At 39.6% G+C, this 24125-nt stretch overlaps 1 protein-coding gene and 1 long non-coding RNA gene across 3 annotated transcripts in view; one reads left to right on the top strand and one right to left on the bottom strand.

Annotated features, from left to right (window-relative positions):
• Positions 1–8815, bottom strand: part of LOC131960261 (uncharacterized) — a 71660-nt gene extending 62845 nt beyond the window's left edge. The window contains exon 1 of the long non-coding RNA XR_009389626.1: positions 8678–8815. This is a non-coding gene — a long non-coding RNA (uncharacterized LOC131960261). The remainder of the gene's footprint in view (positions 1–8677) is intronic.
• A 10901-nt stretch (positions 8816–19716) lies between these two features.
• Positions 19717–24125, top strand: part of mkln1 (muskelin 1, intracellular mediator containing kelch motifs) — a 38714-nt gene continuing 34305 nt past the window's right edge. For both annotated transcript variants that reach the window (XM_059325437.1, XM_059325438.1), the window contains exons 1-2: positions 19717–19851; positions 22178–22247. In XM_059325437.1, coding sequence (XP_059181420.1) covers positions 19772–19851; positions 22178–22247 — 150 coding nt within the window. In that variant the 5' untranslated portion in view covers positions 19717–19771. The remainder of the gene's footprint in view (positions 19852–22177; positions 22248–24125) is intronic.

A 24125-nucleotide genomic window follows, 5' to 3' on the forward strand; every position in this document is an offset into this window, starting at 1 on the left:
AAATATTCAAGTCTAAAATAGTAATATTTAATAAAAATCATGTCATTCATCCATGTCACATTCAAAGTGTTTGCACTAATCAGATCTGTAAAAAAAAAAGCATTAAAGTCAGCAGTCACATGACAAAAATTCAGCAAATCTTCAGCAGAACTACAGGCTGTTTGCACAGAGCAGAGAGGAGTGGACAAGACTGGTTGGAAAATGTAAATAGTTTGATATGTATTGCATGTGAAGCAAACATTTTATTTGCCCAGTATAGGTAACACTTGTGGACACTTGGAAAAAAATGTTGTGAATTCCAATTTATTACATTTTTGCTCAAATAAATGATGGTGCAACTTGCACAAAAACACATTTTTAAGTTCCCCCTACCTCTAGCCGTGATTGTGCTGTTTCCATAAATATTGCAGTGATAAATGAGGCTGCAGTTAGTAAAATGTTGCAGCAGCAAGGAAAATGCCCTAAAAGTTCTCGGGGTCGAAGGGTTGAGAAGTTATTTGAATCATGTAGGCCAGAAAAAATATTCAACCACATCCTGATACAGAAATATGTACAAATATAAGTTATAGAGGTAATAAAATGCATTATATTACTGTAGCCTAGTCAAAGAGGGTCAATATTTGGATTCAGCCAATCACTTCTGTATCTATGTCCTTTCAGAATAAAGGTCCACACATACAGTATCTCCCCCTGAACTATTAACAATCTCTGCCTCAGCGCTCTCCATTCTGCTTCTGTGAACACTTCCTGGTGGCAGCGCTGCCTCGATCATGCTCTGCAATGCCAGCGCCTCGTTCTGATGGCAAAGACAACAAGCAGCGTGTGTGTTTTGTGTGTGTGAAGTGAAAACGACTCTCACCATGCCTTTTTTTTCTCTCCCTCTTTACATTTCTGTTTATATCTCACCCCCGCAACCATTTTTTCTTCCCCATCTTCTAGTCTAATTGCCATGACCAGCAGACATATGGACGGTGGGCTGTTCCCAGAATGTTACATCTTTGTTAAAACCAGACCTGATGTTCCCTCAGCACGGCAGCTCTGCCAAATGAGAGGGAAATAAGGACAAATACTGCCATGCTAACATATTTTTGCCTAAATCTCATTATTTTGACACCCTCTGTCTGTTGTCCCTCCTTCATCTCCTCTCTAATAAAGACGTGGGAAGTTTTCTCCTCCATTACCCGTGCCCTGCTGAGGTTTCATTTCACGTCCTCCCCAGGCCGATTGTATGCCAAGCAGCTCAGTGCCAGGCCAGACTCACCCTGCCAACCCTCCCTCCATCCTGCAGCCTGCTTAACAATGCAATCTGCCGCTCACCTCTGACCGGCCGGCTCCATTCACAGTTTTATCACAGCGCCTCGGAGAAGGCACGCAATGCAGTTCAAGTCTATGGGTGGGTACGTTAAACAGTCAGTGCATACACACAATGGACTGGACACACTTAGTTGAGATTTGGTATTAATATTCATCATCCCCTGAAGATGTTTTTTTTTATTTTTTTTATCATTTTCCCCAAAAGTTTTGTTAAGTGACATTGACAGATTAAAGTATAGAAGCACATTTTTGCCAAAAGAAGGAAAAAAAATGTCCTGCAAGTCATTATATTAAGAAACTTTCTCAAAATAATGAGAACTCTCTGAAAACATTGACGTATGCTGTGTTTGCATGGGATTACTGTTACCTGGGGAGAGGGAGTAATTTGCAATAATTGCAGATGTCGTCTGTGGTCGTTATTCCATGCAAATTCGCCCTGTCTGAAAGTCATTACTTCAGAAACTAGCAGAAACGAACGATTAGTCATTATTTCGACAAACGTTACGTATTTATTTTTAGATAATAATTCATTATTTAGCTATACTAACTGGTTGTTTTGTGATTTGTCATTGTTTTGACAAAAATTACACGTTTCTTTTTAGATTTATTCATGAATAATTAATTCATTATTTCAAAATAAGTTTTTAGAGTGTGTGTGTGTGTGTGTGTGTGTGTGTGTGTCTTTTCTTATTGTCTTACTATCGTGAAGGGAGAATTTCATTGCTGTTTAAGCCTTGTGTTCTTATATGCAAAATACAATAGATCTCTTGAATCTAGAATTTTGAAATACTAACTCATAATTTTAAAATTTGTCACTATTTCAACAAAATTATTAATAATACGTCTTTTTTTGAGAAATTAATTCATTATTTTCAAAATAATTATTTTTTGTCAACAAAAGTTTTTTAAAATTTTTAGATAAGATAGATAAGTCATTATTTTGAGATTAGTCATTATTTGAACAAAAGTTACATTTTTTTCAGATAATGATTCATCATCATTATTTTGAGATACAAATTCAACATTTTGAGGAAGTTTCTTATCACATTGAGACATTGAGCTATAATTTTGAGATCCTAACTCTTTATTTTTGAGATACTATCTCATTATTTTAGTCATAATGTGATGAAATTACAAAGTTTTTATTCTTTTTATAGAAGATGTCAACAGCTAACCGTCACTGTTTTTTCTGTGTCAACACTGTATTTTTTTTTTTTTTATTTACTCTGAAAAAAAGCTTTATCATGCATATGGGTCTGTTGCTATTTTAAACAGTCTATGGTCTGTTGACAGGATTCATTTTATTTGGCCTATAATATAAGCAAAAGTAGCTACTTTTCAATAAAAATATTTTAAAATGCCTCGATTGTTGTTTTCTATATAGTCTGCCTATTAATAAGCTCAGTCGATACTGATAATATTTTACCAGAATGTCTTCTATTTCTTCTGACATTGAAATCTTCCAGGACATGAAACAGAAACCTTTAATGAGCTTCAGGCAGCTTCCACATATAAAGTCTGGGTGGCTCAGTGCAATTCACTGGTGAAGTTGCAGCATTGTTGCATTTTTCATTTGCTTTGGTTTGTTTCCACACCGAGCTTTATCAAGCTCACCACGCATTGTAAACAAATGTCCTTCATCTATTCATCCTTTGTCTAAAGAGCTTTCCCTTTTTCAAAGCAAGTTGCGGATTTTAATGTATTATTGGCAGCATTGATTCGCTCTGTTGAATCTACTGTTGCTAAATCATTTGATCGTCTCACCATATTTGGATAAGGGGCCTTTGCTTCATCATTAGACCACGTCTCTCTAAGAGACATTTAAACCCAATTCAACAAAATTCAACCCAGAATGCTCAGAGTTTTGGTTTGCTTCCTTCCTGTTGTTTGGACTGTGTTCTCACCTGCAGCAAACCGAACTATGGTGCATTGCAGTCGAACCGTTCCTCCCATTTTTTAGCCTACCAGAGTTCATTTGAGCATTCACACCAGCAAAAACCAAATGAACTATCCAACAAAACACGCCAGAATCTGTTCAAGCAGACGAAACAGCTCAGGTGTGAATGCCCTCGTACTGTCATGCCACCTGCCAAAATGTCATCTCCTGGATAAAGTACATTTCATACTCTAACAAGGGACTTTATGCAGCACATTCATGCTCCACAGAAGATGCACCTTGTGGTACCGCTGTAGCCTTTGCTCCAGCAACACAAGAATAACCACATAGTATTGTTGTTTGTTTGGCTCTTTGGGGTGTAATGAACATTGCAGTCTGTTGGAACACTAGCAGAGCTTTGCAGCATGATGCTAAGTAGCCACAGAGGACTCCACTTTCAACAATATTAATGTCCGCCAGCAAAGGTGAGTACACTCTAAACCTAATCGTTGAGTAAACTGATTTTTGGCACATTCTGTCTCCCACTTCCCTTAATAATGCATTCTGTCAGGTGGCTTGTTGGGCCTTTCACTAGAACCATATTCCCATGTCCATTTTCCATCCCTTAGGAAGAGCAGTGTTTGCTGAGGAAATATTTGAGGAGTGTCCATTACCGAAGCTGTTGTGAAAGTCTTGTCACAGCCAAGAAAGTTGTAGTGTGCTCCGAGTCTGAGAAAGGCAGCGAGCCAGAGGAGACGATGACTGTGGATAGCAACAGGGGAGGTTGGCTCAGAGCTGGAACAGGCGAAAGCTCTGGACAAACAAAAGCCTGTGTCACTACTTTTATAGTGAGCGCAGGGTAAACACATTTCATAATCAAATGCGCACTTGCAGCAACCTACGCGGACACTGACTCATTTCACTGTTTGTTTATGGTGGATCCGGCAGCGGCAGAGGCAAAACGACCATCCTGCAGTCGAAGAAAGTGATCGCTCATTAGTTTCTTTGTTCCTGTCTCACTCTTTTATCTGTCGGTGGTTTTCCTGCCCCTTCCCCTCCTCCTCCTCCTCCTCTCTCTCTCTCTCTCTCTCTCTCTCTCCCTCTCTGCAGCGGTGTAATGTCTGCAGCTCTCACCCGTCTGCTGCCTCCTGCGTCACTTCCCTTCCTGGTCATGTAAACACAAGCACACCCCTGCTCACATACAAGCACGAACACACACACACAAACACCCAGTCGCATGGGAGCTGCTAATTATGACCACATAAACCCAGCGGAAATACAACTTTCACAGCTGGCTGTTACAGCTCACACTCACATTGAGGCACACAATTCACAGACAGGAAAAAAACGCACCATTTACTTCGATAATTCAGCAAATACACACCAGAGAGAAAAAAAAAGTAAAGGGCTCCATTTGTCAGATTAGCCTCTGAAGATTGTTGTGTGAGGACTGAGCAGGATGGAGGGAGGTGGCTGCATAAATTGGATAGCAGAAGAAGGGAAAATGTGGCCATTTACACGAGGTAGCTGAGGAAACAACGAAAACAACACATGCTCATTTTATCCAAATGAAAGCGATCTATTTGTTGAGACGAGGCGAGCATAAACATCTGACAGACGTCAAGCACAGCCTGTGACGCAGATGGGAAAGTCTGTCTTCAGTAAGTGCATGCATGCACACAGAAACAGGAACACACACAAACACGGCGTTATCACTGCCGGACTCCTCTGACATGCTCCAGCCATTTCAAGCGTGTCACTAATCTGAGGGTCATTGGTGGAATTCTCTGCATATACGTATGCCAAGTAATGCTCTCAAGGGCGGAAATAACAGCTCAGAGCTGTAAAGGCTCGCTTCAAAAGGCTGATGGATTTGTTCTCGGCTAATAAGGCCAAACACAGCAGGATTAATGCTGGTTAATGGTTAATGCAGCGGGATTATTGCAAATTTCATTATCATGCAAGTGCTGGACGACAGCAAAGCTCGTGTTGGACTGTGTTTGTACTTGTCAGGGCACAGTGGTTGATTTGTTTACAAGAGGAGGAAATGCAATTCCTCAATTCAGAGAAGCACTGTGTGTTCGAATAGAAAAAACAAAAACAAGGATGAAGAGGCGGAAGTGTGAATTCACAGGTGATGCAAAACTGCGAGTTTCTACTGAAGCAGGAACCAGAAATAACATGAAATGTCTAAGTGGCGGCAGTGTTATCACTTCCCTGAGCGACCAGACTGAGACACATGGTGACACAGGTTCTTTATTGGTTCATGATGCATCACACGGCCACTATGTGGTCATTACATAATGTCTGTCCTGGATTCTACAGCTCATAACACATATTACACCCTACAGACAGTATTTCTCTTAATAGGGGAGACTGGGGTTGGTTGGCACACAGCTATTTTCTGATCACAGAAAAAAAAAAGGTGACATCAATATTCATCAATAAACATCAATGTTTGCTTTTTGACCTGCACTCATCTAAAAGTACCTGGGCCAAACATATCATACACTGTGTTAGATAGAGACATAAAATGAGTGTTACATTTAAAATAACATATGAAAGTCTCTTATGACTGCTATTAGCTGGCTAAAAGAAATCATCACAAAGTTGGACCAAATGGGAGCAGGGTTGGTTGGCACATGTGCCGTGACTGCAATTAAACAACCTGTCTATTTTTACGACTAAAAACTACTTTTGAAAGATGAAAAACAATGTCTATAATCATATATAATTGAAAAGTTAATGCCAAAAGTAATTAGCCACTCCTACTGATGATTTGCTTAAAATAGGTTAATAGATTAAATAAAAATGGGCAGATATTCTATTAAATTAAGTTCATGTTTTCTGGTTGTTGTTTGAATTAAATGTTCAAAGTCCAAAGATTTCGTTGGTTGTTTTTTTTTGTATCTATAGCATATGGTTGGTACAAATTCACAACATGACTTTAATCACAAAAAAACTATTTTAATAAGACATTTTTTAACTTTAAATTATAGTTATCTATATCTCAAGCCTTAACCTTTCTTTAGCTGTGCCAACCTGCCCCAGTCTCCCCGAAAGTAGCAGTAAGTGGGGACACCATTGACAACACCTGTAGAATTATTATTTTTTTCTTTAAATAATTTAATACTGCGCTTGAATTTGAGCATTGACAGATTTAATTGTTCATTCTATATCTGTCATTTCAACACAATATTTTCAGGTTCAAGGTTTTGATAATTTATAAATAAATAACAATAAATAGAAAGCTGCTCGATACATTTTTAACACACAGGCCATATTCAGAAACTGTGCCTTTAAACGAGCTGTCAGGTTGTGATGTCATAAATATACCATATATAGGTACAAAGTGCCCCAACAGTGCCGTTACAGTCATTCCCCAGCTGCAATGACGCTAAAGAAATACAGATTCAAAAGACTCTGAGACAGTGACCTATCAGAGCAGAAGGGAAAGAGATTCTTACAGAGACAGGCACTAAAACGGAGATTTAGATAGAGACTGAATATACCTATATTCAGACAGAGAGTATGAGAAAATTAAAGTTTGCTTCTTTTACTTCAAAACATGTAAACATGTTCTCCAAAAAAAAAAAAAAAAAATCCAAATGCAAGTATGAACCTTAAAATTAGCATAATATGTCCCCTTTAAAAGAACTTTCAGGCCTTTTGTAAGGTTGTGATGCCACGACTATACCATACATCACTGACCAACAAAACGCGAACCAATCAGAGCAGACTGGGCTTTTTCGGGAGGTGTCTTAAAGAGACAAGCACTGAAACAGAGCACTTCACACAGAGGGTGAATACAGGTGTATTTAGACAGAGAGTATGAGAAAAAATAAAGTTTTTCAACATGAAAGCATGTAAACATGTTCTAGTGGAAACACAAAATACAAATATGACCCTAAAAATGAACATAATGTGGCCCCTTTAAACGAGCTGTCAGGACTTGTGTAAGGTTGTGATGTCACAATTATACTATTTATAGGTAGAAAGTGCAGCTACAATGCAAATCAAAGATGACTGTGCTTTTTCAGGAGGAGGTCTTAAAGAGACAGGCACTGAAATGGAGTGTTTCAGACAGAGGGTGAATACAGTATATTCAGACAGACAGTATTTTAGATTTGTAGATTTGCATTGTTTCCAATGACAAGTATTTCAGTGCTTAAATATAGAATAGTATTTCTAGCTGAAGAAGCATGCAGAAGCTCAATTTGATGTAAATGGTCCATAGAGAGACTGAAGATGATTCAACAGTGCAAAAGCAAAAGCACAAACAATTTGTATAAAGTTGGATGTTGATGTGAGAGAGAAAATACACAAACAATGACAAGCTAAAGAGTTTCCTCATAACGTCGACATGTTACTTTTCATAACACATGATGTCCCTTTTCATGATAAAGGAACTCTTGAGTTTAATGGATCTCCTCTCCAATACTTTCCTGCTGATCAGTCAGCTTTCTAGCTATCTGCCAGCCTTTTCCATCAACTGGTGCTTCCTCCAGTTGGCCCAGTCTGAGTCAGCCTCTGCTGCTGGAAAGCATCTCCGGAAGAACCACTTGCATTAATACAGTGAATGATTTCCCCCCTCACTGCTTGAGACTGACACTGCAGCCAAATTTGGATACTGTTTGAACTCTGTGTCACATACACACAGATGTGATTGCCCTGTAAATGAATCAGCAAAAATATTGACGTGTGTGTGTGTGTGTGTGTGTGTGTGTGTGTGTGTTTGCGCAATAGCCGGAGCAGCAGGCAGGTGGTTTTCTTGTTTTCCTCACTGGTCTGAAATATTGAAGCAAGTAGACACGCTTCCAAACATCCGTAATTGGATTTATAAAATAAATAGGTGACGCTAAAAATCTACACCGTCATTAATGAGCCAGAAAACTGCCACAATCATGTTTTACACGCAGTTTTCCACGTTTACTCCCACTTTGCTGTACCACTTGCTGGGAACTGATCTAATATTTAATATAAATCATAATTTATTATTAAACTGGGTTTAATGTCTGTTGTAAACTTGTTGTAAATGTCACACACAAACATAAACAACTTGTTCTTGGCATCTGGACGCAGAAGTTCGGGGTTGGGCTTGTAAAAGAGGGGCGGGATGTTTCCAGCCGAGCCTGGAGCGCGGTGCTAAACATCAAAACACTGTTTTTCAAGCTCCGGAGCGAGGCCTTATATTCCCACTTGTTTACTTCAACTTCAATTTCTATGTGCGCAACACCACCTGGAATGCGGACACTGTCGAACAGAGTGCGAGAAAAATGCACATGGCCCGTGATCGACACTCTCAGGAATAACTGCGCTTTTCTCCAACAAACACACTTTCCCACTCCTCAAACGCTCATAAATGCGGGTCCTAACACTAGAATATAGCAGGACTAACCAGGCACAACACAAGCGCGCAAACGCACCTGCGGCAGCAAACACAGAGCCGATCCCTGATCAGCCGGAATGAGAAATAACTTCACTCACGCTGAAAAGGCGCTCCTCTCTCTGCTCCGGGTCCCAGGGCGAAATACGCGCACTTCACAGGCGACATTTTCCTCCTCTTTTAAAGTGCGTGTCATAGCTGGCAGGTGCAGCTGCGAATAGAGAGGTCCCGTCCGATGAGGCGCAGTGAGTCCGGCTCGGCCCGCCCCGGCCAGGATCGGCTGGGCTCGGCTCGGCCCCGCTGTCCTTGTTTTCCCGCAGGGGCTGCTGCCTGGCGGCTGATGACTGCGTACATTTCGGCCCCTTTCTCCATCAGCCGAGAGCTCAGCGCACTCTGCCTCTGTGTTCCTGCCTCAACATTATATCATGTCCATGTGACACGCTCAGGCCTCTGTCAATGGAAACTTAAAGGGACCTCCCACGTGATGGCGCTTCGTGCGCGCTCACGGCGGGCAGTGCGCGTCCCGGGAAAATAAGATGCTGCGCCCCTAATAAAAGTAAAGCAGCGGGCCGTAGAGAACTCACACCGCTTTACTGGGCTTTTACCGGAACTATGAGGATGACTTCTGATAGTGGCTGTTATAGTGGTGATGAAGATGACGTAGACAAATGTTATGATGAGGATGAAGATACTTGTGATGATGATGGTGGTGATTATGATGGTGGTGGTGGTGGTGAAGAAGAAGAAGAAGAAGAAGAAGAAGAAGAAGAAAAAGATAATAACAATGAAGATGATGGTAGTGATGAAGATTATGGCAGTTGAGGAAAATGATGGTGGTGGTGGTGATGAAAATGTCAGATGATGATGGTGGTGTTGAAGATGATGATGATGGTGGTGGTGAAGAAGAAGATAATAATGATGAAGATGATAGTGGTGATGAAGATTATGGCAGTTGATGAAGATGATGATGATGGTGGTGATAGTGATGAAAAAGTTAGATGATGATGATGATGATGATGATGTTGGTGGTGGTGGTGGGGTTGACAGTGACGAAGATGATGATGATGGTAAATGGACTTCACTTGTATTGCACTGTTCTTGTCACTCATCCACACACACATTCATAAAGGTAGCAGAGGCTGCCCTAAACGGTGCCACCTGCCACCATCAGGAATTCATTCACACACAATGAATGCAGCATCAGGAGCAATTCAGTATCTAGTCCAAGGATACTTCGACATTTAGGCTGCCATGTTTAGGGATTGAACTACCGACCTTCCAAGCAGTTGGCGACCGCTCCACCAACTGAGCCGCGTGTGATAATGATGAAGATGATGAAGGTAATGGTGATAGTGATGAAGATGAGGATGGTGATGATGAAAATGTCAGATGATGAAGATGATGGTCATGATGAAGATGATGACTGTGGTGGTAATAGTGATGAAGACAGTAATTAAGATGATGATAATTGGCAGTAGTGGTGATCAGTCAATCAATCAATCAATCAATCAATCAATCAATCAATCAATCAATCAATCAATCAAATTGTATTTATATAGCACCTTTCAAACAGATCAAGTGTAATACAAAGAGCTGTACAGATTGAACAGAACAACAACTTTGAATAAAACGGACATGGAGACTAATAGTGATGAAGATGAGATTGAGGATGATAATACAATTGGTGATACTGGCGTGGTGATGATGATGATGATGATGATGATGATGATGATGATGATGATGAAGATGAGGCTGGTGATGCTTCTTGTTTCTTTCTTTCAAAATTGGCTCATGCTGTATGTGACATCATCATGGGGTGACTAACATTTTGGGAAACAGAGCTGATCTCATATCAGACAGACAGCCAGATGGTCCACAGCTACTATATATATCTCTGATGCTCAGAAACTATAGCAGCCTCTGATGCTGCTGCAGGTTAACCTGGCTTAAATTACCTCAATATTGCAGCTAAATCTGCTATTATGAGTCCATCGTGTCCTGTGTGTATCTGTGCTTTGACTTCAGACTTCCGATGGAGTTTCCCTTGTTGACCAGTAATAGACATGTGCATTACTTTCTCTGCTTCATGAGAAAACAATGCTCATTGATTTAAAAACAATTAAATACTTTCGTCAGGATTGATATGAAGTAAAGCAGGGGTCCCCAAACTACGGCCCGTGGGCCACTTCCGGCCCGCCAAAGTAATTGTAGTGGCCCACTTAACTATCCCAAACAATCCCTCTAAACATGGCCTGTTTTTAAAAAAATTGCATTTATTATATATCTGTTTATAAAATATGCGTTCTAATTAAAATTGACCTTAGTTGTGAATTATTTACAGTAATAGCTAATTTTCACCCCCTCACACAATGGTATATTCCGATCTACGTGATGCCAAGCCGTAAGCGTCAAGTTTTCGCGGGCAAGGCAAGCTAACAGAAGAGAGTCGGTCAACAAAATGTGGAAACCGAAAATAGATTCTGAATGCAGAATCTATTTTCACCTGTACCTGTAACAAAATCATTGTTAACTGGCATCAGCTTGTGTTTTAATTTTCTACAAAATAAAAGGAATATCTGTGATACTTCAAATAAACATGTGAATACTTTTTATTACTTTTTTGCAGTAATAAAAAAACGTACACAATAACACTGGTGGTCACTTTGGCCCATATCATTTCCTGTTATAGACTGACCCCGGCCCCCCATCACAGAAAGAAAAGTTGATGTGGCCCCCACCGAAAAAAGTTTGGGGACCCCTGAAGTAAAGACTAAAGTACTAGTGTTAAAAAACTAAAAGTCATGCTAGAGGCTGTGTGAGAGTATGTAAAAATCACCACTACCCAGAAAAATATTCCTACAAAGCTTTTTGCTCAAAGGGATAATTTGGATTCTTTGAAGTGTGGTTGTATGAGGTACTCATCCATAGTCAGTGTATCACCTACAGTAGATGGCAATGGACACGCTCCCAGTTTAGAGAAACAGGCAGGAGTACTGACACAAGATAAGCAGTGTACTGCTGTGGATGGGTGCAGCAACTAAATGTATTTTAAAAACCTAAAAAAATCTCCATCAGTTTAATTGTACACTATATTTAGAATACTATCATGTTTGTCAAAGGAGTCTGGTGGCTTTGAAGAGAGCAGAGTCTCCCCCATATAAACTTAATGGAGTGTCTATTTGGACCCAGGAGAGAATAGTCACACAGCAGCTTTTCAGCTATTTACAGTACATCCAGTCCTCTCCATCCTGCGTAATTATTGATCCATCTTCATTTCAGAACATACCCTCTCTGCGCCGGCTGGTCAGGGCCGTGCCTTACGTCCTTTGGGCTTAACATCAACTTTAAAAAGTGTTGAGGGTTGGTTTCTCAACTCTCACACCCAGGACTGTGGGTTTCACTCCCTGCTGTTCGGTGGTGAAACATGTGGGTTTTTTATTTATTTAATTGTTGATCGGTTGGTTAGTTTGCAAAACTAACATCTAATGGGCAACATTAACTTTAGGGTTAGGGTTAACTTATAAGGCCATGGCCAAGGTGTGAATATAGTGCTCCTTTATCATGGTCATTCAAAAATGACTCATAATAGGTAGACATTCTGGATCTAATAAAACATTTTTATTTATTACCCAATTAAAGAGTAATACTTTATTACTTGTTGGCTATGAACACCAGGGTGTTTGTCTTGCCATGATGTACACCTGGGTGCAAATAGCATTGTTTGCTATGAACAGCTGGGTGCTAATATTACTGCCTAAACTTAATCAGGGCTCTCTGATAGCAAGTAAATATCTCTCACTAAAGACCCCTCTGTCCCTCTGGTTTTATGTCTCAGACAGTTTAATAAAACCTTGTATTCAGGACCAACACTGCTTTCCCTTTAGAGCTGCTGCTTTACCAGCATGGGTTACCTAACTTTAGGGCCCTAAAAAGAACAGTATAACATAACCTAAAGTACAATCTCACCGACATCACAATGAAATTATGATGAGATTCACATTATAGAACAAGGCCATGCTTGTCATTGTTTCTTAATAATAAAACATTCTCACAGTATTCTCAGTGTCTGGGTTTACGTCCATACAAATGAAACTTGACCAGCACTCTTCAATTTGCAGTAAGTGGAAACAAGGCTCTGCCAAGTGCTGGACGTGCACTTAGAAGAAACACCATTATCATTCACTTCACGTCATTAGGCCTGGAAAAGGTCCACTTGCTGATGATTCATCAGAATCTTTCACCAGAATTTTGTTAAAATATCAAACCTAAAGTAAGGCCTAAGCCTGCTTGGAAGGAAAAGGCTGTTACTGAGCCTCTTTCCACAAACTCTCCTCTAGTTTTCACTGCTAAGCTCTGTTTTATTACATGTCATGGTAATATCCTAAAAAAAACAATGAAGGACATTTTTTTACTATTTTCTTGAATCATGTTCTTTCCGTTACAAATAATTTTCTCATTTTCTTGATACGAGTACAGCGAATTTGGTCAACTTTCTTTCAATATTTTCTAGAAAATGCTTGACACTAGGAAAAAGTGGGTGTTTTATTGCTTCACATATGTTAAACATTAGGAAAAAGAGCCAATTTATATTACAAGGCATTTATTGAAGCTGCCATAAGGACAAAAACACATGAAATAATGCAGTCGATGAAATTCATAATCTCTCGTGAGCACTATTTGACTGGATTTTGCCCCCAGTGTGACAGAGGGTCTCCCTGGCAGCCAGGACCGTGTGAACATACCAGAGGTCCGGGGGTCTCAGAGGCTCGCAGACCCCCTGTGGTTTGAATTAGAGCGGATTACAACTCTCACCAACAAAAGACACCTCACTGCTGCCCCCACCTACTTTTTGGGGCTATCTGCTTCTCTGACCAAGTGACACTGCCAACTACAAGTGGCTCCTTTTGTGCTGCCAACCCACTGAGAAATCGGACATCCATCACATGCTTGTGTATTATACAAACAGGCAATTAATTATTGGGCTAAAAAACAAATTATTATAATCAGTTCATTTATTTCTATTAACTAATCTTATCTACAAAATGCCCAATATGACAGATGGCCACCACATGTTATCAGATATCAGATTGTTACCAGATAGTTATCAAAAAGACCAGATCACAATTGCATTTATAAACTAGAAAATTTCCTCTGGGGAAATTTTGAAAGGGCCACAGGGGCTACTGCCGGTGTGTGTACACTATGATGAGACTCTTTGAGACTCTTCAGAGATTTCAAACTATGCCCTTTAACCTCAAAATGTGTGTGTGTGTGTGTGTGTGTGTGTGTGTGTGTGTGTGTGTGTGTGTGTGTAGCGAAAATCACATGAAGTTAGCTGTGTGTGTGCGCGCGCATGTGTGTTTGAAGTATGTGTATGCATGTGTGAGGAGTGTGAGCGCTTACGCGCATGTGTGTGTGTGTGTGTGTATCTGTAACTGTAATCACATCAAAGATCAAAGGCAATCAGATCAAAGCAATCAACAGAATTAACTGACACCTGTTACAGTGACAGCAGCCAGAGGTGGACAGAGGTCCAGAGGTGGACTGGAATTTCTGGCCTCCAACAGAAAGCATTTTTGGCAAAACCATAATACCTATCATTGATCCGACTTCACTTTGAGCGTCCTGAGTTCTTCCTGAACATCTACATATGTTTGTTTTTTTTAAGAAAAATGAAAAAATAGCTTTGTTAGAGCGATCTAAAATAACTTTAAAATCTCACTTTTTCCGAAATCTTCCTGCGTTTTTAATATGGGAGCCAATGAGGCTGTTGGTGCATGTTGGTGGTGCATCTGTGCGTCCTACGCCCAAACTATAACTCTGACAGCTTTACCATAGGATTGTGAGTGAGAAGACAAATTTTCCTACGTTTCTATGTATAAATTATTTCTGTAGAGTTGAATTTGCGGCCTGGAGCGCAGTTTTCAAATTTATTTTTTGACAGTTTTTTCTCTCCCTCTATACTCTGGCGATGATGTCACACACTGTGGCACGAACATTCCGTGCAATACACACCCATTATAATCTCAGAATTTCTCCAAAAATGATCATGGTCATTGAACAGGGATTGATAATAAAACTATATGACCTATCGAAACGTGGATTAATACACCGATACACAAGACTTGTGTCTACTGTTTAAAGTTTAAATGGAGTCTCTAGGTGAAATTATGCCGCAGAAGTAAACGTTTAAAAATCTCCAATTATTGTTCTTTTTCGGCCGTCCCATTCATTTCAATGCAAAATGTTGGGCAATTTTTTGCGACTTATGTCGCGAAAAATTGCCCAACATTCATACTCTGTAGAGAACAATTCTTATTCTGTAGAGAAAAGTAATAGCACACCGATCCCGATCAAACCGCACGTTTTGATATATAATTTGTCCTGCAGCTCTTCAAGTTGTAGGACTAGTAGCGGGACGAAATTGCGTCCGGAAGAGGAAGAAGAAGAAATCCACAGTATAACAGTAGTGCTCGGTGCGATTGCCCTGAGGCCCTAATTACTAAAGAAGTTAGTTTGAAACTTTCAGTCAAGGTATCACATGAAATTAGAAGACATGTCATGTCACCTTATTGGGAAGGGGGCTAAATTACACTTCAAAGTTTAGTTAGAAGTTTAGCTAAAAAGTTGCTAAATTATAGCAAGGAAAAAACTGACATGGCCTTTTTTTTTAAGCAGTGGTACCAACGAGTCTCCCCTTTACAGACATGCCCACTTTAAGCTAATCCCATATAGTATGGGGCACTAACCACAAAGTTTTTTCTTGCAGTACAAATATGTTATTTTGGCCTATTGTATTTGAATTTTCTGCGTACTGGGGTCCCTTAACAGGTTTGTAATAACATATAAATTGGGTATGACTAGGAAGCTGAGACTCTTGTGGATTCAATAAGCCCCACTGCATTCATGTATGATAAGGTTATTGGCCTCATTGTATAAAATGGCCTGCAGCTTCTGTAAGGTTGTGCTGCCACAACGATACTCTACATAGGTATAAGTAGGTAGAAAGTGCTGCCTTTCATAAAAAAAAGTAAATAAATAAGCTCCTGAAAACACAGGAGATTAGAGTGGACAGAGTGGTTGAAAAAAATCACAATATTAATTTTGAAAGCTTGACAAAACAAAATTAATTTCCAGTTTGCTACGTTATCTTAAAAATTAAAAGTCAAGATCGAAGTTTGTATTGGACATAATCTTCTCATAGGGCTACACGGTGGTGACGTGGTTGCCTCACAGCAAGAGGGTCGCCAGTTTGACTTTGGCCTGCGGCTCTTCTGTGTGGAGTTTGCATGTTCTCCCCGTGTTAGTCTCTCCGGGGACTCCGGCTTCCTCCCACAGTCAAAAACATGCAGCTTAGTATTAATTGGTGACTATAAATTACCCTTAGGTGTGATGAGAATCTGTCTCTATGTGTCAGCCCTGTGATAGTCTGGACACCTGTCCAGGGTGTACCCCGCCTCCTGCCCAATGTCAGCTGGGATCGGCTTCAGCCCCTCGACCCGAATTCAGATAAGCAGTTAAAGATATGGGATGGATGGATAATCTTCTGATATAGAATAATGTGTGAGGGCATCTAATGTAAATCTAATAAAACTCTTCACATTCATATTGTGCATCCATCTGATCAGACAATGGAGGAAGAGGAAGAGTCGTGCTTGGCACTAAAACAAGTTTTGGTAAACAAGGTCCAGTTAACCGGAATAAGACTATATTCACATTACTCATCTGATGATTCATCCGCCCAGTAAGCTATCAGTGGCTTGACGTAGTGAAACACTGAGATCACCCAGAGAGGTGACTTTGTGTCTTTGTTCCAGAAAGGAACCACTGCAATGATCTCGGTCTAATAATGACTTTACAGTACATATGATCTATTAATCAATTTTATGACATGACAAGACCAGACAAGACCAGATGAGACCAGACAAGACAAGACAAGACAAGACGAGACAAGACAAGACAAGACACAAGATAGGACTAAACCAAACAGGGCTGAAGAGGATAGGCTACAATAGGACATGACAGGACAAGAGAAAACAAAACAAGGCAAGACAGGGCTTGACAGGACATGATAGGACACTTGATTAATCCCCAAGGTAAAACTCAAATGCCACAGGACTGTAGCAGTGCACTGGTCAGGTCTCCACTGGTTGCAAAAAGAACACATCTTGTATAGAAGTCTGTAAGAAAATGACCCTCCTTCTCACTTGATTTATTACCTCAGTAAACATCCTCATAACAAGTTTATGGTCTCAAGCTCAGATATCAAGTCTTCTTCAGTACAGCATGATGTTCATTTTGTAAATTATGGTCCCATTTATAGTAAAGTAGAAAATAAAACAGGGTATGTTTTAGGGTGTGGCTACCTTGTAATTGACAGATCGCTACCAAAGAGCACTGTGTGTTTTCTTCTTGGAACTTCCAGTTCATGAAAGTTTTCAAGTTGTTTTGATTATAAAGCCAGTGTAGGAACTATATAAATACTGTCAAAGTATCAAAGCACTTGGAGAAGGCATAGAGCTCATAAACTGACATTGAAACATCAACAACATTAAAAGAGCTGGCAGGACTTCTGTAAAGTTGTGGTGTCACAATTATATTAAATATGGTTCAAAAGTGCAACAATGGTGCAGAAATGCAGAGTGTGCAGAAGCTCTATTTTGATGTTTTACTGAAGCATGAATAGTAAAATTAAGCTAGTAGTGGAGTACAGAAAGAAATGTATTTTCATTGAGAACTAGGAAATGGTCAACAGTATCACTGCTCTAAGGAGTGAGCTGTTCATTTTGAATTACGGATGTACCTTGGTAACCCAGCTAGCTAGCATAAGCTGGGAGCGTGTCTATGTTCCCCGGGTCCTATGTTCCCCTCTTTGTATGAGACTGGGGAACATAGGACCCTTTTCTCTGCTTTTCCCAAAAAGGATCCTATGATCCCCGGTCTGTTACTTTTTCCACCATTACTGCCAAATTCCAGGGCAAATAGGCCTAACCCTAACCCTAACTGACCCTAACCCTATTTAAAAAGCCAACAAATGAACTGCAAAGTAACCAGAAAGTAGCTGCTGTGCAAATTTAAGTTTTGGGCTGCTTCAGCTAAGGTGAGCCATGCAAAGGTACGCCTGCTGGCCATGCTGAGAGTCTACCATAAAGATTGATAGATTGCGGGGAGCATAGGACCCTTTTTCAGATAAAGGGGCCGATGTTCCCCTGTATGTATTGCTACAGGGGAGCATAAGACCCTTTCTGGGAAAAACGGGGAACAAAGGACCCGGGGAACATAGGGATGACCCCCATAAGCTGATAACTCAGTGTTATTAGATCATGTAGATCATAGACTTTTATACAGTCTGTGATTTACATCAGGCGTCAGCAAACTTTTTGATATTGACTGCCATTTTTACATTTACTTGCTAACAGTGAGCTATATCAACATTAAGTATACTTATGACATCAAAATGTAAATCTCCAGCGTATCTCTTGTTTTATTTACCATCTTTATTCCATCCATATAGGCTACTGGTTCTCAACCTAGGGGTCGCCAAAGCTTCATAGGGGGTCAGGAGGGATCCTGATTTTAAGGGGTGTACCTTTTGAAGGTACTAAAAAGTTATGAAAACATCATATCAGAGTTGAAATCATTAACCGTACCAACCATCCAACAATCTTGTTAATCAGGAATGTAACAAATAGTCAGACCATTTTTACCTGCTGTGGTTACAAATTCAATGCACAGTTCCCATTTCATTGTACTGCTTTAAATGACATTCCCTCATTTGCTATTGGTTAAGACACTGGGTGCCAATCATGGCACCCATGCCTGACCCCTGATCGACATGTTATTCATGTATTGTTCTTGCTAACTCACTATTCTCCTGAATATTTTATTACGTTTTGAAAAAGCTCTCACAAGGCCCTTACTAACCCCAGGTTCACTGTGTGGCTGTGTGTACCACTAAAGCCAATCTCAACTGACATGATTGGGGCCTTGAAGTGGTACTTTGATCTTGAGACCCTGTGTTGAACCAAAGTCCTGTGTCAAAATCTGATTTTAAGACATTCATTCAGTGTATTTCTAGTTTACAATATGCCCAGTACCTCAATCTTGCCCCAAGGATTCCAAGCAGGCTAATATGGCCATCTCTTGTCTGTTGAAAGAGAAATTACTGATTAGTTATGAAATGTGATTTCAATGTGTTTTATTTTCAAAGCTTTAAGCAGCACACAACTCCATAATTATAGGAAAGTAATAACCTTAGTAGAAAGGTTTCATTATTATTTGGGTGACCTGCACCTTAAACTAAAGATTATTATATTCATTCATTCATTATCCTTAACCGCTTATCCACACTCTGGTCGCACCTTTACTATGGATATTATAGTATTATATATATCGTCACACTGTTAAAATAATTGCCTATGTCATTTTTTGTCAAAATTGGGTTGTTTTTTTGCCTAAATCATCTCATCATATGGTAAAATCCCCTACATCCTCAGTTGATCAGATCATGTGATTTTACCCCTTTAAGATAATGGCCAAATGTCAAGTGTGTGACTTAAGCGGATTTATTATGCCTAAATCAAAATAAAATGTGACTTAGGCAATTTTTTGAACATGCCTTTGTGACTTAAGCAAGATATGGTAACACTTTATTTTGAAGGTGTCTACATAAGAGTGACATGAGCGTGTCATAAACATGACATGGGATGTGTCATGAACATTAATGACACTTTGAAGTAACATTAATGCTCATGATACTTGTCATGTCATGTTTCTGACAGGCTTGTGTGACTCTTATGTAGACACCTTCAAAATAAAGTGTTACCATATCTTGCTTAAGTCACAAAGGCATATTTAAAAAATTGCCTAAGTCGTTTATTTCTCTTAAGTTACATAATTTACACACAGTGTTATTACTATGCCAATAGCCATCCTTTGTTACATCCTTTTTGAGTGAAATGATCAATAACTATCATATGTTACACTTTTGGTGAAGTTTTTTGTGTTTCCTGCAAAACTTGAAAAATGAGTTAGGCGATTATTTTAACAGGGTGACGATATATTATAACGGATATGATAAATGTGGCTTATTGTTCTTGGTCCAAACCAAAGTAAACAGGGTGTACTGTCTCTTTAAGGGCTGTCACTGCTCGCTTCTTGCTAGCCTCCCACTGCTTGTTATTTTCTGCAACAAGATGGCTGTCGTTCCTGAGAGCAGAGTCCTCACTTTCAGCGTTTTTAAATGGAGCTCTTACTCCTCTACATATTTACCCGAGTGAGTAATGCACGCGTTAGTTGGTCCGCAAGATGCATAAGGTTTTGTGATTATGAGTGGTCTTTTATCGCCTGAATGTACCAGTGTTTGTCCTGCCGGCCTGACTGGCCTAGCGTGTCTGATCCGAGCCAGCTAGCGTTAGCTTCGTTAGCGGCGCAAGGAGCGACTGATGTTGATACCGTTGTCGCCCGGTGGTGATGATGCTGATGAGCCATTGAACAGTTTGTGCTAAACAGTAACTAATGAAGTGTTCAATAAGACGATATTTAAATATTACTTTGAAACGTGTAGTTATTCACCAGTGTCACTTCTATAATATCGTCACCCTGTTAAAATATTCGCCTTAGTCATTTTTCGTGAAAAATGTTTTTTTTTGCCTAAATCATCTCCTCATGACGCCGGCCACCTATGGTAAAATCTCCTACATCCTCAGTTGATCAGATCATGTGATTTTACCCCTTTAAGATATTTCACTTCTTTGACAATTTGCCACATTCATAGGCATCAGATAAGAACCCAGCAAAGAAGAGCAGCAAATAGAGGGAGATTGTTTAGTTATCAGTTTAGTTTATCAGTGTTTTATTGTTGACACTAATATTTCTAACACTTTACTCTAAGGTGTCTACATAAGAGTGACATGAGCGTGTCATAAACATGACATGGGATGTGTCATGAACATTAATGACACTTTGAAGTAACATTAATGCTCATGATACTTGTCATGTTTGACAGGCTTGTGTGACTCTTATGTAGACACCTTCAAAATAAAGTGTTACCATATCTTGCTTAAGTCAGAAAGGCATGTTCAAAAAAATGTCCTAAGTCATTTATTTCTCTTAAATTGCATAATGTACACACAGTGTTATTACTATGCCAATAGCCATCCTTTGTTACATCCGTTTTGAGTGAAATGATCAATAAATGTCATATGTTACACTTTTGGTTAAGTTTGGTGTTTCCTGCAAAACTGAGTTAGGCGATTATTTTAACAGGGTGACGATTTAATAGATAGGAGTTCGTCTCTTGTGCGCTGCATCTTCGTCCTAGGTGCTTTGTTTACGTCAATGTTATATCTTTCTCTTCAAAAGAGATTGTTTTAGAACAACATCCTACATTACTTCTTTAAAACAGCAAATCATGTTTAATTTCAGACTACTGAGTGGTCAAATCACTTCTGTATTGTAGTTTTTTATTCAGCAGTGTGCTGTCCGGCACCCTAGTGTGTCCAAAACGAGCGTCCACGTTAGCAAACTGGACTCCAGAGCTAAAGTAGGTAACTAGCTGCTGTTATCTAACCAGATAGCTCTGCCTTAGCAATAATAGCTAACGAGCTTGTTTACCGGCTACTTGGATCTCGTATCATGAAACGAACGGTCGCACTTTATGCATGGCATACACAAATACAAACTCTAAACGTTAGAATTAATAAGTGAAGTCATGCATAGTTTAGGAGCCTGTTGCTGGTTCAGCACTCATACAGACATAGGTTAGCTGTGGCTCACGTTAACCCTCTGGAGTCCATCTATTTTTTGAAAATACACATGTTTTATTGACAGTAATAACTGAATTTATATATGATATGTAGACAGGCTGAGAAAGCCAGTTGAAAGGTCAATCATAGGAGCTTTCACGCAGTATGCCATTTATGTTTCTAGACCATTTCTAAAATGTGAATTTTCTTTTTACAGTGAAAACTACGACTGTTTTTAATTTACATGCAAATAGAGTGTTTTGTAGTTATATTATTTATTATTATTTCCGCTGTTTTTGTGTGTATAAATGGTAAAAAATATAAAAAAAATAAAAAATGGTACATTTCCTTAGAAACATTTTGCTTGTATTTTCGGTTCCTGGCAGCTTGATACTTTGTTAATTAAAATAAAATGAAAAATCTGACTGATAGCCAAGTTTGTGTGGAGAAAAAGGAGCCATGCATGTGATGTAAGGACAGACTAAAAGATGCTAAACAGAGGCAGAAATGAATGCATAGGAAGTTGACAAATTTCAACCAAAATCTCCTGGACTTCAGAGGTTTAATGTCAGCTAACAACAACGGTCTGCTAGCTTATTCTGACCTCATTGTGATAACTAAATGGATTCGTTGCATCTGCCAGCACAATCTAGCTGTAGTAGCTAAATAGACAATGCCTCCTGCACCGTTTGCAGCTTGTTTATACACACACGAGCATAAACTCCTGATTATTCTGCCATATCATGGATTGTTACCCCTGTATCATAACTTTGATGGAATATTGTCTGCTATGTCTCCAGTATTTTGCTGCTGTAATGTCCCATTGTGATTAATGAACTCCTATTCCTTTCTTAGGAATATCTTGGTGGACAAACCTAATGATCAGTCTTCCAGGTGGTCTTCTGAAAGCAACTACCCTCCTCAGGTAGGTCTGCTGCTGTCTCTTCCCTTGACTTCACTATTCCAGATGGAGCTTGACTTGAGAATTGATAATGTGCATTAATAACAAATTGTGAAGTTCAGGAAGGCTTGTGCTTTGTTTGTTTATACTATAAATGTATGATACATTATCATGATTCTCTTAGTCACTGCTAGTTCCCAAGCTCCTTTAGTCTATCAGGTCACTGACCTGGGCACTACAAAGCAAGTTCAACCCAGGATAATCTGGCTTCACTTAACTCAACAACCTCAATCAGGCTAAGTGGTCGTACGATGCAGGCTATCATCTCAAGAAAGTGAAACCCAGGGTTTCCCAATCTACTTGTTGTGTGTGTTCAGTGTGTGCAGCATATGGCCAATCACCAACACAGACAAGTCTGAAAATATCTCTGCAAGAGAGTTGATGCTGATAACATCACTGTGCACTAATTGAATGTATGAGAGCATTATCTATGATGCAGACTCGAATGTCAAATCTACAAATATAAGATGGGAAATGAACTTGTTACTAAGATGTAATCATGAAAACTTAAGTATTATTTTTCCAGCTGCAACCTGGCGGTTTGAAACGAACTTGGGAGGAAATAAAAATAAATAAAAAAACAACAACATAATTCTAAGCAGTAACGAGGCTCACGAGGCTTTAGAGCTTCAGTCAGTCTCTGTTGTAGGATGATATTGGCAAAAAACCCCACAATAAATAGGCTTTGGCATTTATTGTTAATTGTTGACAATATGAATTACATTTATTGTGGCAAACAAAATACTTTGTGTTATTAAGTAATGGATGAATTGCTTGTTAACATGGGTAAGATTTGATTATGAAATTTCCTGACTGGTAGTGAGACGACCCCTCTGTCTCTTGAACTCATTGACTTGACTCGACTCCAGAAATGTTGTGGCAGGAAAAGTTTGAGGTTAAATGTGAAAGTTTGTGTTGTATGGCAGAGGAAATGAAGCATTTCAAAACAATGGTTAACCACTCACCAGTCAGCATGAGCATGCTAGACTCAGAATTCTCACAGTATTGATGTCTAGGTAAAGACAGGAAACTGAGTAGTATACTGAGGCTGAGAGCAATAAAAACAAGCAAAAACAAATATACAGTATTATTGTACAGGCAGCATTTTTACTGTACTGTTATTTTGAACAGACAGTAGTGCCAACTGGCAACTTTGGTAAACTGTTTTCATTATAAAAATAGGAAACATTTCAAACGGTTCTTTACAAACGCTGAACACTTTCTGAAAAGGCAACAGGCTCTAAAGATGAAACACGTTTTGGGTGATGTTGTCCAATGTGTGTTAGCGTGTCCGATGTGATTCTATTCACGTACCTCCTGCAATGGTGAAGCAATGCCGACACACTGTCCTCATCTTACACACAACTCTCTCTGCTGCACTTGTAGCTGACTGGGTTCTCCCATCTGGGTCTTCCAGCTCCAGCCTTTCATGTAGCCTGCGTTCACAATAGTGTGACTGACTCGCAATAAGCTTGTTGTGCTAAACCCAAAACAGGTTGTTGAAGGTGTACGGCTAAAAATGTGCTTGTGAACTTTGATTCTGCAATATTCCCATCAGTCTACGAATCGTGTATTCTGCATGCACCCGACCATGACCCCGTAGCGTGGCAGTTTAGTTCCAACACATGTACCATCACAACACTGATATTATCATATTATGTTTTTTTTCATCTGTTTTCATTCGGCAGCCGGGCACTGTATGTAACTGAAATTTCACAATTGTGGGCACCGTTGCTAAATTTCCCACGATCATTAATATCCTCTGCTCTCATGGACAGTCCAGATACTAGGGTTGTCACGATACTAAAATCTTCAACTCGATTCCGATACTCAGGAAAATAT

Source organism: Centropristis striata, chromosome 22 (assembly GCF_030273125.1).
Source record: "Centropristis striata isolate RG_2023a ecotype Rhode Island chromosome 22, C.striata_1.0, whole genome shotgun sequence".
Classification (NCBI taxonomy): Eukaryota; Metazoa; Chordata; class Actinopteri; order Perciformes; family Serranidae; genus Centropristis; species Centropristis striata.